The 13,544-nt window shown below is 61.7% G+C and overlaps 2 protein-coding genes and 2 long non-coding RNA genes across 7 annotated transcripts in view; 3 read left to right on the top strand and 1 right to left on the bottom strand.

The window, feature by feature from the left end:
• FGD3 (FYVE, RhoGEF and PH domain containing 3) overlaps window positions 1–2,088 on the top strand; it is a 28,201-nt gene extending 26,113 nt beyond the window's left edge. For all 3 annotated transcript variants that reach the window (XM_040449590.1, XM_040449589.1, XM_040449588.1), the window contains one exon: window positions 240–2,088. In XM_040449590.1, the coding sequence (XP_040305524.1) occupies window positions 240–458 (219 nt within the window). In that variant the 3' untranslated portion in view covers window positions 459–2,088. The remainder of the gene's footprint in view (window positions 1–239) is intronic.
• Window positions 2,089–3,411: 1,323 nt separating this feature from the next.
• The window catches only part of LOC121013780 (uncharacterized), a 22,588-nt gene continuing 12,455 nt past the window's right edge, over window positions 3,412–13,544 (bottom strand). Inside the window, exons 2-3 of the long non-coding RNA XR_005782920.1 lie at window positions 7,300–7,304; window positions 3,412–3,521 (exon numbers count right to left, since the gene is read on the bottom strand). This is a non-coding gene — a long non-coding RNA (uncharacterized LOC121013780). The remainder of the gene's footprint in view (window positions 3,522–7,299; window positions 7,305–13,544) is intronic.
• On the top strand, window positions 10,726–12,641 carry LOC121013781 (uncharacterized). Its single transcript, XR_005782921.1, has 3 exons — window positions 10,726–10,833; window positions 11,220–11,359; window positions 12,548–12,641. It is a non-coding gene; the product is annotated as an uncharacterized LOC121013781 (long non-coding RNA).
• SUSD3 (sushi domain containing 3) overlaps window positions 13,137–13,544 on the top strand; it is a 17,294-nt gene continuing 16,886 nt past the window's right edge. The window contains exon 1 of one of the 2 annotated variants that reach the window (XM_040449591.1): window positions 13,137–13,272. In XM_040449591.1, the coding sequence (XP_040305525.1) occupies window positions 13,185–13,272 (88 nt within the window). In that variant the 5' untranslated portion in view covers window positions 13,137–13,184. The remainder of the gene's footprint in view (window positions 13,273–13,544) is intronic. The other variant, XM_040449592.1, reaches the window with a different exon arrangement.

Here is a 13,544-nt window from a genome sequence, read left to right as displayed (position 1 = left end):
TGTGTGCCCGCCCCCCCTGCCCCTGGGGTGGTGCTGGGGGGCGTGTCCCAGCTCCCACAGCCCAGAGGGGCCTGGGCCACACTGCCCGGGACCAACCCCGCTCGGACTTGTGTGATCTGGGGCCTCTGTTTCCCCGGCTGCTCTGATCCACCCCTCTGCTGCCCGCCGGTGGGAAGGAGTGGTCAGCGGTGCCCGGACCACAGAGGCCCAGGTGCCAACCCACCTCTCCTTTGCTGCAGGCTGGCCGGCCGCCACGCACCATCCCCCTCTCGGGCTGCACAGTGAGCGTGCCGGACCCCACGGAGACTCTGGACACCGGGCATGTGTGGCGGCTACAGCAGGCCCAGCAGGCCCTGTACCTGAGCACCCCGTCGGCAGAGCAGCAGCAGCGGTGGCTGGAGGCCCTGAGCGCAGCTGCCCGTGGAGACCCGGCTCGGGCCTTCCCAGGGGCCCCGTGAGCTGAGCCTCCGCCAGGTGTCCCCGCTCCGCAGCCACCACGGTGGGGCCTGTTGTCACCTGGGAGGTGGCGTCGGAGGCCGCGTGCAGGTGCAAAGGGCTCGGACCGCTGGGGGTGGACAGGTCACAGGGCGCTTGACCCTGAAGGGACCTCTCAGAAGTGGAGGAAACAGGCCCAGAGGGGGCAGCTGCCCGCCCAGCATGTCTCCGCAAAGAGCCTGGTTCTGCCCTCGGCCCCAGCTGTGTGGCCTGGAGCGAGGGTGCTGGCAGACTGTCTGGTGTGGGGCGCCAGCTCTGGGAGGCAGAAGGAGCAACTTGGGGGTACCCGGGGCCTGGTGGAGGTCTGTAGTCCTGCCTTCCCTCTCTGCTGCTCCACCCCCGCCCCATCCACGCCGTCTGTACCCGTGAGCTGAACTGTGACCGGTGGTGGACTCCACCCCTCCTCCGCCCTGTCCGGGCCCCGAGGCCCACCTCCCCATTCGGACTGGCTGGTGGTCCGCCTGGGCCATCCCTGCGGGACCTCCCTGAGAAAGTCAGCGGAGGCCAGCAGAGGCCCGAGTTGTGTGTGTGGCCAGCAGCAGCACCTGCTTGTCTGCAGAAATAAATGCTGGCAGCCAGCAGGTGGGCACAGCCTCAGGGCAGGGGCGCCAGGTGGGGAAAGAGGGTGACAGCACAGCTAGGCCTGGGGGTAGGGGGCCCACCCACCCTGTGGCGCAGTGTAGGGCCTGGGGCCCAGCCAGCCCCTCCCCCTGGTCCCACCTGGTCCCCTTCCCCCCACACCCATGACTTCTGCTCTCTGCGTGGTGACTGAGCACCTACTGTGTCCGCAGGACCTACTGGGCCCTTCTCTCCAGGATGTGCCCACTTGACAGCTAAGGAAACTGCGTCCTATCACCCCAGACCCAGGGGGTGGCCGGAAGTGACCCACTGGGAATAGCAGCATTCCGTGGGTTGGGAGGAAACTAGCCCCCCCCCCAGTAGGTGCCCAAGGAGGGGTCCTCACAGCTGCCCCCCATGAGTTCTCTGAGCCGGGGCAGACCCGGCCCTCTCCTCCTACCCACCAGCCTGGAGTCCCCACATGCAGGTTTCCACAGTGATCCCAGTGGGGGGCCCTTTCCTCACTGGGCAACCTTGAGGGTCCGCTGGGAGTTATGTTCCACAGCAGTCCATCAGAGAGCCCTGGGGCCCGTGGATTTTGGACGAGACACTGGGAAGGACTCCAGCAGCCGCAAGACACGGTGCCTCGGGGCTTGGGAGGAACAGAATCCGGAGCGGAGGACGCCCCAGGGCGGGTGTTGCAGGAAGAGCGCTCAAGCCTAGGGCAGGGCCACGAGGGGCCAGCAGGTCACAGGTGGGGAGCAGAGCAGGCTGGAGGCCCCAGGGCCTGGTCTCCCCAAGGTGTCCCTTGGTGTTGCTCTGAGAGGTGGGGGCCACGGAGCAGGCCTGGGAGTGTGACTAGATCTGTCTGGCAGCAGCAGGGTTGTGGGGGCGCAGATGGAGACAGGGCCCCGGGTCCCCAGTGGGTCTCCAGGAAAACCCCTGTGATGGGCAAGTTGGAGGCTGCAGCTCCCGGCATTTAAAGAGATGAAACGCCAGTGTTCTTGTGAAACATCCTGATAAGAGTTAGCAACTTCCACAGTCTGAAGTCACAGGTGGGTGGCGGTGAGCAGCCCCAGGAGGCAGGTCTGTCCCCAGGGGCCCCTCCTGCCCTGAAGCCCAGGGCCTGGGCACACTCTCCTGCCCACCCACGGAGGGTCCTGAGCAATGCCAGACGGTACGGGACATGGTCTCAGCCCCTGCCTGCCTAGCCTGATGCCACGCATAGGGGCTGTGGTTGGAGCAAGGGGGTCTACCTGAGCAGGTGTCCACAGGAGGAAGGGTAGCTAGCAGTCGGAGCCCAGTCTCCCATCGTGGGTGCCAGGGCCCACTGACCACCCCACCGTGGGAACATGTCCCCTCACCAGGCCCAGAGGGGGAAATACACTTGCCTGAGGTCACACAGTGAGGTAGGGACTTGGCTGGGTGTCATCCACCTGTTCGTGCCGGGCATTGCTCGCACGCCTCCTCTGTGCCACCACTGGATTTCTGGGACTGGGGGGTCAGACGACACCCTGCAGCCTCTGGCCCTTCCACACGTCCAGCCTCATTTTCTCCTGTTTCCCCACACCCAGGTGCCCCCGGCTCCGGCCCTGGACCTTTATTAGAACATACCCGCCTCCTTCCCATCTCCCTGTCGGCCCTTTTGAGACCGTGCTGGATGTACCTGTGCCCGGTCTCTACTTTTTGCTTGGATACTTGCCCTTTTTAACCTGTCTCTCCATCCAGCACGGAAGCTCCCGGGGCAGCACGGTACACCCACAACGGTGCCTGCCTCCTAGCAGGTGCCTGCCTCCTAGCAGGTGCTCAGTTGGTATCTGACAACAGGATTGGTGAAGGCTTGGGGATGCTGTTCTTTCCGTGTGGCCCCTGAACACCTTGGGCCTGGGATCTTTGTTTTACGGAGGAAACTGAGGCTCAGAGAGACCCAGTGGCTGCCTCCCCCGTGGTCTCCGGGACTCAGGGGCAGAGCCAGCTTATCCTTGGGCGTCTGGTCCCATTGCAGAGATTGGCACGATGAGACCTGAGGGGACAGCATGCCCCAGAACACTGGCAGAGGGGCATTTGGGTCCACTTGCAGCTATGCCTGTCCCCCAGGGGGACGCTGAGGTGGCAGGATCAGCCCCTGAAGCCCCAGCTCATGCCAGACCCCACAGCTGAGGCCTTGAGGTGCTCTAGCTGTGGCTCCCACACCTCCTGGGGCCTGACGGTCCTGGCACCGGGCATCCAGGGAGAGGGCGGGCTTGGCTCCCCCAGAGCTGTTTGCACGTATCTGCAGGTGAGCCCCTTCGGATCCTTCCAGGAGGCCCGGCTGGGAACCGAGGCTGTCATGGACCCCAACTCCCGTTCCTTTCAGGCACCACCCCCCCCATACACAGGGCTCCGGTGGGCAGGATCAGCTGGTGGCAGGATCAGCTGGTCCAATCTCTGACATGGGGAGAAAAGGGTCATGAAGCCCAGAACAGCACCTGGGACTCTACCCCCTCTGCATCCTGGTTCCCACCCAGCCACCTAGTGCACCCAGGAAGGAGGTCTGTGTGCCCCAGGTGCAAGTCCGCGTGGGCAGTGCTCGAGAGGCGTTCGGTCCAGGTGTATCCACTTGTCAGCACTCTATCTTTCTCCAGATGATGCAGCTGTGATCCCTAGGGGGCTCCAAGTGGTCCCCAGGGGAGTCTCAAGGGTGCCAGGGGGCTCCAGGCTGTCCTGGCAGGTCTCCGGGTGGTCCCTGAGGGGTTCTGGTGTTCTGAACACCTGCTGTGAGGAGAGGCACGGCTGCTCCCTGACCAAACACCCTCGCACCCACCAGGGCTCCACTTTATGAGGGAGACAACTGAGAGCCCAAAACGGTGAGTGGGGTCAGGGCAGGTTGTGGGGAGGAGCCAGGCGCCCACCCCACATTCTGCACATTCCATCCTGGAAAAACGGCCGCCTCCGCCCTGCTGGCTCCCAGGACTGCCAGGCTAGGCCTGGCACCGCCAGCTCTGTGGACTAATGGGTGTGGTGCCCGCTTACGGGTGCACAGAGCGGATGGAGGCGCTGAACCCAGGAAAGGGCAGCCCCCCAGCCTACTCGCGGGAAGCCTTGTGTGCAGCACTCCTGGTTGGTCCCAGGGGGCCCAGCGTTGGGCATGAGAGGGCCAGAGGGCCCTCCTGGAATAGGAAGGAAGGGCTTCTGGGGGCCTAGGGAATAGAGCCATCTCCAGCCTCACCTGAAGCTGCTGTGGGAGAATGAAGCGTGTGCCATAAGGTTTCTGCTCTCTGTTGCCTGCCTTACCCCACAGCCACCGTCTGTAGGGACCAGCCTGCGGCCGCCAAGATGTCCCCCACCAGAATCCACACCGGCAGTACCTCTGAGGGGGACAAAGTTGTCCCCCTTCCTGCCAAGGCCACTCTGCCTGCTGTGACACATGTCCCGCTCCCTGACAGGCCCCCCCTCCCTGTGCCTTATAAAACCCAGGCAAGCAAGTAATGCCCCCGAAACACAATGTCTGCCCCCAAAGGGGCCCCAGAAAACTGACAACTCAGCAGCCCATCCAGGGTCATCCCCAGAGCAGGAAGTGTGTGCGGCCCTCGGCCCAGAACCTACAGCAGCCTCTTCTGTGTCCTCCCAAAACCTGGGACCAAGGGGCCACCGCCCTCTCCCGCACACAGGGGTGCGCTACGGCTCAGCACGGGGAGGTCCCCAGGAGATCAGAGCAGGGGCTGTGTCAGGTTTCTCTCAGTAGCAGATCCTGTTATGTGGATTGAATGCAAGGAGTTTATTGAGGAGGCCACCTAGAAAGAGCTGTGTGGGTGGAGAATGAGATGGAGAAGGGCAGAGAGCCAACACAGGTGTCTCGGGTTGAATGGTGTCCGTTACCTCCAAATTCTCGTCCATCCGGAACCTCAAAAGGTGACATTATTTGCAATAAGGTCTTTGCAGATGTTGCTGGTTAAGCATAGAGCAGGGCCCCAAACCCAGTAAGTGCTTATCAGAAGAGGAGAGGACATTCCGGAAGGCCCCCCACGCTCCCAGGGGGAGTGTGGCCTTGCCCTCACCCTAACCCCAGACTCCCTGCCTCCAGAACCAAGAGAGAGTAAATTTCTGCTGTTTTAATCCCTTAATTTCTGTCGTTGCCAACTTTGTGGCCATTTGCATGGCAGCTCCAACAAACGGGTTCCGTGCAATACGGGACGGGCTGTGTGACTAACACCCCAAACTGAGTGGCTGTGGAGTTGCGGACGGGAGGAGTGTGGGGCGCGCTCCCACTTGAAATGCGGACTATGAGGGCACCGCCGGTGAGAGCTGAGACGGGAGGGAGGGGAGGCCACCCTTGCCTCAGGTGGAAAGTAGAGCTGGATGTTAGCTGAGGACAAATCGGGGAGGGGCCCTTGGGCAGAAGGGAACCTGCTGGGGTGTTGACTCAGGAAGTGCCCTGTTCAGAGACTGTGGTCTGAAGAGACCCGAGGTGCTGCTGGAGAGATCGGGGCTGTGACCCCCCGAGTCTGACAAAGGGGCAGAGCTGGGAGCACCAGGCGAGGCCTGTGGGGCCCCTTGTCTGACAGCGTGAACCCCTGTGCGGCGCCCAGGCTTGTGAGGACAAAGCATCAGGCCCTGAAGTCTCTGCGGCTCACGCTGCTGGGCTTCCGACTGGCAGTTCGGGTAATTTCGGAGGCCGTCTGATACCCGGCCTGGGGTGACTAGGGCAAGTGGACAGGGCCAGGGGGCAAGGAGGTGGCTGTGGCTCTGCACAGGCTGGCCTGCAGGTGAAGGCAGCCCCGGGGGCATCCTTTACCATCTCCAAGCACTGGGGGGGGGGGGGGGGGCGCCCCCAGGGTCAGCACGCCTGGCAAAGCCTCAGATCACAGAAAATGAAAGGCCATCGGGAGGAGCCTTGGGGAGCCTCGGGCCCCGAGGGGCTTGGCTGAGAAGCCACGGGGCGGAGGGGGGTGTACAGGCAGCCCCTGCCACAGACAACCTGCCCAAAGCACCACAGCAGCACCAGGGTCTGAGCTCAAGGTCGCTGATGGTCTGGGCCAGAGCTCCACCTGGCGAGTGGAAAGAACAGAAGGGGAGTTTGCCCGAGGTGCCACCAGCACCACCCACCTGAAGCAGCTCTTGCCCGTGGACTCTGCTGGTGCCGGCTGCCCTGCGCCTGGCAGAGATGAGCCACGTGTGGTCCCTGCACTCCGGGCGGAATCTGTCTGCTCGTGGCCTCCTCAGCCCAGCCCAGCCCAGCCAGGGCAGCAGGGAGGCCTTCTTGCGGGAGGTGGTACTGAGGCTGAGATGGAAACACCGGCAGAGCCACAGGGCTGGATGAGATGACAGAAGGCTTCGCTCCCAGGCCCTGTGGACCCGGGAGATCAGGGAAACGGCAGCCAGAGCAGCCCCAGGCGGCACTGCGTGACCGGCTAAGAGGACACAGAGGCAAGAGGGCTGAGCAGGCACCATGCAGCCTAATCACCCCTTTGAGTCTGGCTTGCAGAGGTGAGGTGATGGCCACCCTCTGTAGGACCTGGGAGTCTCCAGCCTCTGCAGACTGCAGCAGCCCGCTTCCCACAAAGGATTGCTGCACTCAGTTGAGCGTGTTGTCCACTGTGCAAAGGCCCCACTGAGCATGTAGCCACACTGAAATCCAGCCTGTGCTCACCATCAGGGCCTTGGCCCTCACCGACTGGGTTAGCCTCAGTGTCTCTCCTGGCCTCTGTGAGCCTCACAGAGGAGCTGGGAACGAGGTGGTCTCCAAGGGTCTCAGGAGCACGGTGGTGCAGGGGACAAGGGAGGAAAGGGAGCAGCAAAACCCGGATGGCCGTGAGCATGGAACCACCCAGGCTGAGAGGGGCCACTGTCAGGAATGCAGTCAAGAGATGCCCTCATCTCTGGTCGTGGGCTGTGCCCACATGCCCTCAGCCGGCCTCGCTCCAGGTGGCTAGATGGACAAAGTACACATTCCTCTGAACAGTCTAGAAAATACAGATGAACATCTGGACGATGTGACCCGCATCCCCTCCAGCGCTAACGCCCAGTCCTCCGGAGCCCTGGGTCGGCTGGTGCGTGTCTGTGTCCCTCGGAACTCAGCGGGGTCGCACCCACATTTGGGGTCTGAATCCGATCCTACTCTGTGATTTGGGGACAGCTCCTGGTGTGCCTGGCGGATACGCAAGGAGCGTTTGGGACAAGCTGGCCCAGTGCCCAGGCCCCCATGTGGCTCTCAAACTTGCTGAGGATCGTACCACTGAGAGGTGAGGTCTGTCTCGCTCCTTGAACCCGAGCTCCATGGCCGCTTGATGGACAGAACAGAACACAAGCGAGTTCCAGGCCACACTTACAGAAAGGGGCAACTCCCACTCCCCGTGTTCTGGGACACGTGCTCCCGGGAGTCAGCACCATGCTGCGTGGAAGCCCCAGCAGCCCCCGGTGAGCCCTCTGCAGCTGGGCCTGGATGCAGATGCATGAGCAGAAATGACCGTCGTGAGCATTGCCACTGCCGTGCAGCGGCACGTCCCTGGAGCCCTGGAGCCCCAGCAGTGGTCAGGCCTGTGGCACGCCTCTGCCTCACTGCAGCAGGTGGCCCAGGGACAAGTGAGCACGTGGTCCAGCGCGTCCCTGGGAAGCAGTGTTGGGACGCTGGGAGGGTGGCCCCCCTGCCCGGGGACCCAGAGCCCCAAGGGCTTTCAGAACTCGTCACCATGGCCCCTGGGCCAACGCTGGGGTTCTGTCTCTTGTAGCCGCCCGGGGCAGCCACTTAGCAAAATGCATGAGTCACAATCTTGAGCCTCAGTTTCTCACCCATTAAATGAAGACAGCACAGTGCTCAAGGTGGTTACTGGGAAGCGTGGTCATCAGCACAGAGAGTGCTGGGGCAGGGGCAGGTGTGCAGCCTGGCCCTCCCCGCGCTGCTGTCCGGCACACTTCTCCAGCGATGGCATGAGCCCCTCCTACCAGCCCTGATGGTGGGCCGCATGCGCTGCACGTGCTTGGAGGCCCTGCACGTCTAGCGCACCCATTGTACAGGTGGGAAAACAGAGGCACAGAGAGCCGGACAGTCAGGCCCCAGCGTCTGGGCCTTGGAGCAGAAGTCTGGGATGAGCTGTGTCACTAGAGGAGACCCCTCCCCCGCCGGCTGTGTCCCCATCTGTGAAATGAGAGCCCTCTCAGCACCTGCCAGGGTCCAGGGCTCTCTGATCTATCCATTCGGATGGCCTTAGCCAGCCTCCCCGGCTGTATAGGGAGCCCCAGCAGTGCCTCCCCAGGCCGTGAACGGGCCCCAAGCCTGGGCCTCTGAGGTGCCAGAGAGAGAGCTCTGAGCATCCACAGGCATGGCTTGGGGGAGGTGGGAGCCAGACTGGAGCCCAGAGAGGGGCGGGGCTCGTCCAAAGCCAACCACAGTGTGACAAGGGGGACTGACGGGGGCCACTGGGCACTGGGCCTGCGGAGCATGAGGGGCAGGCTCTCACACTTCTCTGGTGACCGGGGACTCCCTGGGCAGGTGCAGGCTTCAAAGAAGCTTAGGCAGCTCATCAGCACTAAGCCCCAGGATCGCCCTTGACCCTCCCGTGCACTTGTTACAGCTTGGCTCGCCTGAACCCTGCTCGAGGACGAGCCCCCGCCCCCGCAGGCCCCAAACCCTCTCATTCTGGTGAGTGGCCTTGGATGGGACAGTCCCCTTCTCCATGCCTCAGTCTCCCCATGTGCAAATGAGGGATTATTACGCATCTTTTCACAGTGGAGTCCCGACTGTCCTGTGAATGTGTGCAATCATTTACAGGGACCCCACCCTTAAAGGTTTTACTAGCTTCCTGTTTTCTGACTAGAGAATGGCTTCATGCTTGTTGTAGAAACTCCAGCATAAAGAAGACGCAAGAGGCAAGAAACAGTTGCCCAGCGGTGGGGGCGGAGGAGCCGCGGGGTCAGCCCCGAAGGCTGTGTCCCTCCTGTGAGGGCTGTCCTGCAGGAGGGGCTGCTGGGATCTAGTCGGTGAACCCACCACCTGCGCTCACCCTCCGGGGAAGCATGTGGCCCCGAGGCCTGTGTCCCCGCAGGAGCCCCACGCCGTCACTGTCACTGTAAACCTGTAGGCAGCAGCTGGGTGTCGCCTGGGGTGACTCCCCCACCCCCCTCCCGAAGGCCCAGGCAAGCTGGCTTGCGAGGCGGCTGGCCAGGGGCGGACAGCCCAGCAGTCAGAGCTGGGGCCTGACACGGAGCAGAGTCTCGCCTTCTTGTGGGGCAGCTGAACGGCCAGTGTGCGCACGGGCACCAAATGGCCTGACAGAAAACATTTTGGGGAAATTCAGCCCAAACATTCAGCTCGTTGGAGCTACAACCTCAGGTTACTTTTTTGAAAATTGCTTTTAATTAAAAAAAAAAAAAAAAAAAGGAGGCAAAGCCCATTGAGGCCACACTGCTTCCCTCTTAACCATCTTTCGATAGAACTTTCTGGAGTTGGTCCACGGTAAAAGATTTTTAGGATGAGTATCTCACGTTTCTATCAACTAGAAACAAACAAACCAAAATCAATAATATTTAAAGAAGGGACGCCTGGCTGGCTCAGTCTGAAAAGCATGTGACTCTTGATCTCAGGGTCATGAGTTTGAGCCCCATGCTGGGTGTAGGTTTTACTTAAATAAATTAAAAAATATATATATATATATATATGTGTGTGTGTGTGTGTGTGTATATATATATATATACATATATATATATATATATATATATATATGAGCGCCTGGGTGGCTCAGTCGTTTAAGCATCTGAATTTTGATTTTGGCTCAGGTCTTAATCTCAGTTTGTGGTTTCAAGCCCCTCATCGGCCTCTGCCCTGACAGCATGGAGCCTGCTTGGGCTTCTCTCTCTCTCTCTCTCTCTCTGCCCGTCCCCCGCTCTCTCTCAAAATAAATAAATAAATAATAAGTGTTAAAAAGAGAATATTTGTTAAAATTTCTTTTTTTACATTTTATTTATTTTTGATAGAGACAGAGTGCGAGTGGGGGAGGGGCAGAGAGAGAGGGAGACACAGAATCCGAAGCAGGCTCCAGGCTCCGAGCTGTCAGCACAAAGCCTGACCCGACGCGGGGCTCGAACTCACAAACTGTGAGATCATGACCTGAGCTGAAGTCGGACGCTCAACTGACTGAGCCCCCCAGGCGCCCCCCCAAAAAAAGAATATTTAAAGAAAATAAACAGCATTTTACATTTCTACAGTTATTATCCGATTTGAGGGAAACACGAAAAACCACACCTGCCCCCATCCAGGCTTATGAACAGCCCCTCTCCCCCAGGCCGCCAGGGCCCATGGACACCACATCGGTCAAACTGGGGGCTGAGGAAGGTGCCCATGGGACCCCTTCAGGAAGAGGAGACCCCCAGGGTAGATCCTCCCCATCCCCTTGACAGGTCTGGCAGCACAGGTATGAGCCCACTTTACAGAGCAGAACACGGAGACCCAGGGCCTCAGACCTCTCTCCCCTCACTGCCTTCCCTGGTTCCTTTCCACGAGTCCATTCATTCCACAATGTTCCAGCGTACTGCCTGCTCCCAGTTGTAAACTGAGATGGGCATGTGGTAGGGTGTGGGCCAGACCCCAAATGCAGAGGCCACGGCTTCAATCAGCTCCCCAAGGCGTCCGTGTGGGTTCTTGCTGCCTCTCCAACAGCCGCCCACAAGTTCCTTCCTGGCCCCTTACACCTGCACAGGGGGAGCCACAGTCCTCTCTGAGATTCAGCACAGGCTTTGAGGTCGCTGTAGGGGCTGTTTGCAGGTAAACAGGGAGGGCTCCCTGGAAGGGGGGGCTGAAGCCTGAAGGTAAGAGACCCTGGCATAGCCCAGGCACTGCTCCCAGTCTGGGCCAGGACACAGAGAGGCTGGGGCCCTGGGCAGCTGGGAGGGCAGAGGGGGGCGGGGGGGAGGTGGCAAGGGGGTGGGGCCTGAGGGGCCCAGTTCCAGCCTTGATCACCGCAGGGCCTCCGTGATCTCAGGGTGATCTCAGGAAGGTGGCAGAACCTTCTCTAGCCCCCAGATGAAAACACTAAGCTTCGTGGCATTGGGGTGGGGGGGCCTGTCAGAGTCACGGTCTCAGCCATGGATGAGGGGACAAGGTTTTGGGGCAGGGGGTGGCCCAGGCAGTCTGTCATCTGAGGTGGGCCAAGTGCCTTCCCCACCTGGGCCTCGGTTTCCCTCCCTGCACACAGTCAGCGTTGCCGGGCTCTCCAAGAGGCCCCGGAAAACATGGATGGATGCAGCAGCCCAGCACATGGCTCATATCAGCCACGGACCCACCTCTAGAACCGACCCCAGTGCCCCCTGCTGCTTCTGACGGCTTTCGTGGCAGGTGGGTGTTCTGAGCTGTGACAAGGGACACGGTTTCCCGTGGGATGTGGCAGAGGTCTTGGGCCACCCCAGCTGCCTAACAGGAGAGGGGGCCAGCACCACATGCTTGAACGCCCAGAACCCACTACCCAGCTGTAGACCAGCGAGAACAGTTTGTGTCCCTGACCTTGCTGCCATCTGTCAGGGGATGAACTGTGCCCAGACCCCCACCCCCCAAATTCAAGTGCTGGAGTCCTAACCCCAGTACCTCAGAACATGCCGTTTTTGGAGACAGTACCTCTCTACAGGTAACCAAGTTAAAGTGAGGTCAGAAGGGCTGCCTCTAATCCAGTAAGACTAGTGTCCCTATAAAAAGGGTAAATCTGGGCAGCGACAGAAATGTACAAAGGGACAGACGGCCATGTGAAGTTTGGCATGATACAGCCACAAGCCAGGGAATTACAGGAAGCTGAACAGAGGCCTGGAATAGATCCTTCCTAGGGCCTTTGGAGGGGACACATCTGCTGGCACCTGATCTCAGGCCCCGAGACAACAGGTGTGCAGTCCTAAGACACTCAGCCTGTGGCGCCCTGTTACAGCAGGTACCCCGGAACATACCGCCCTAAGTGGCCAGGCTCAATCTGGCATTTGGGACTCCTGGAGGCCTGGGCCAGCCGGTCCCACCTCCCCTCCCACTCACAAGCAGAGACCAGGGTTAGCCCTGTGTGCAAGCCCTAGAGATGGGCTGGGCGCCTCTGGCAGGGAATTCTGGGGCTCCAGCCTAGTGTGGTCTAGAGGGAGCAGGGATCCCAGCAGGCCCTGTGGGCTCACCTGGCTTTCCCATGTGGCAAACGGGATATGCTTGCTTGGTCAGGGGAACTGAAGAAACTCATCATGTGTGGTCCACAGGTCTGAAGTGGGGACCAGATATTATGGGGTGACTGCAACTCAGACCCAGGAGAGGGGAGGGTCCCTCACGTATTCCACTGGCTCTGAAAGCAGAGGTGGGGATGGGCTGCCCTGCTGGGACCCTGCTCTGTGGTTCCAGGAGAACACTCACCTCTTTGTGCCACCTGGCAGGCCCTCCAGAGCCAGTCCTGTCCACCTGGGCCACCTTCTCAGGCTTCACGAGCCAGGGACTTCGGCTGTTCTTCAAGCTTCCAAAATATTCCACCTCAGGACTTTTGCATCTGCTGTTCTTTCTTCCAAGATCACTTCCTCCAACTCCGCAAGAGACAAGCCTGCTTGGGAGCAGCCCTGAGCCACCCAGTGCCGCCTCTGCTGGGAAGTAGTCTGAGAGCCCCCCCTGGGCGAATGGCCAGGCAAGGACGCGGCGCCTGGGCGGGGTGGGGTCAGAGGGAGAGGAAGGGGCGGGCTGCAGCTCCGGGTCCAGCCCGGACCACGACCCGGGGAGCTGGGCCGAGGGCTGAGCCGGGAGAGGGCAGGTGCCCCGCCGCGTTCGTGAGGGCACAGCCAGACCCCAGGGGTCTGAATCTGCCCCCACCACCCGGGGCTCCTCAGTGAAGACCTACAGCATCGACCCCCCAGCTCAGAGGGCCTGGCCCACAGGGACACGGATGGGGTTCACATGTGCCGCTCACGGAGGACACCTGGCCTGGGGAACCGGGGTTTTCAGAGGGGCGGGAGCCGAGGGCAAAGCCCGTGCAGAGCCCTGGAGCGAGACTTCCTGCACCGCCAGCTTTGCCCCCTGGGGGGTTGGGGCTCCCGCGGGGTCGGCCCCGCCCCCGACCTACGGGGCGGGGCCGGCCCTAGGGGACGTGTCCCGGGCCGCCCCGCCCCTCCGGCTCAGGCCCCGCGGTCCCCGCCGAGCGGCGAGGAGCGCAGGGATGCACGGGGCGGCCTCGACCCCTCGCCGCAGGGCGAGGCCCGGGGGGCGCGCGGTGGACGCCGAACCCGCCCCGGGGAACGGCACAGGTGAGCGCCGGGGCTGCGGGCCACGAGCGAGGCTCTGCACCCATTTCACGGACCGGGAAGCCCAAGAGGCGCGCGGCGCAGCGGGAGCGGGGAGGGGGTGCGCACAGCCGTGGCGGTGGGGGCGCGCAGCCGGGAGAAGGGGCGCACGGCCGCGTCCGGGGAGGCCCACAGCCCGAGACCCGCCCGAGGACGACCCTCTCCGACCCTCCCCTCCCGCCCAGCCGGCGCCTCAGCGGAGCCGAAGCCCGGCCGCAGGCGGCCCGAAACCAGGC

The sequence above is a fragment of the Herpailurus yagouaroundi genome, unplaced genomic scaffold, assembly GCF_014898765.1.
Source record: "Herpailurus yagouaroundi ecotype Mexico unplaced genomic scaffold, PumYag 199, whole genome shotgun sequence".
Lineage (NCBI taxonomy): Eukaryota > Metazoa > Chordata > Mammalia > Carnivora > Felidae > Herpailurus > Herpailurus yagouaroundi.
The sequence above is the reverse complement of the archived record's forward strand: the minus strand, read 5'-3'. Positions and strand labels throughout refer to the sequence as shown.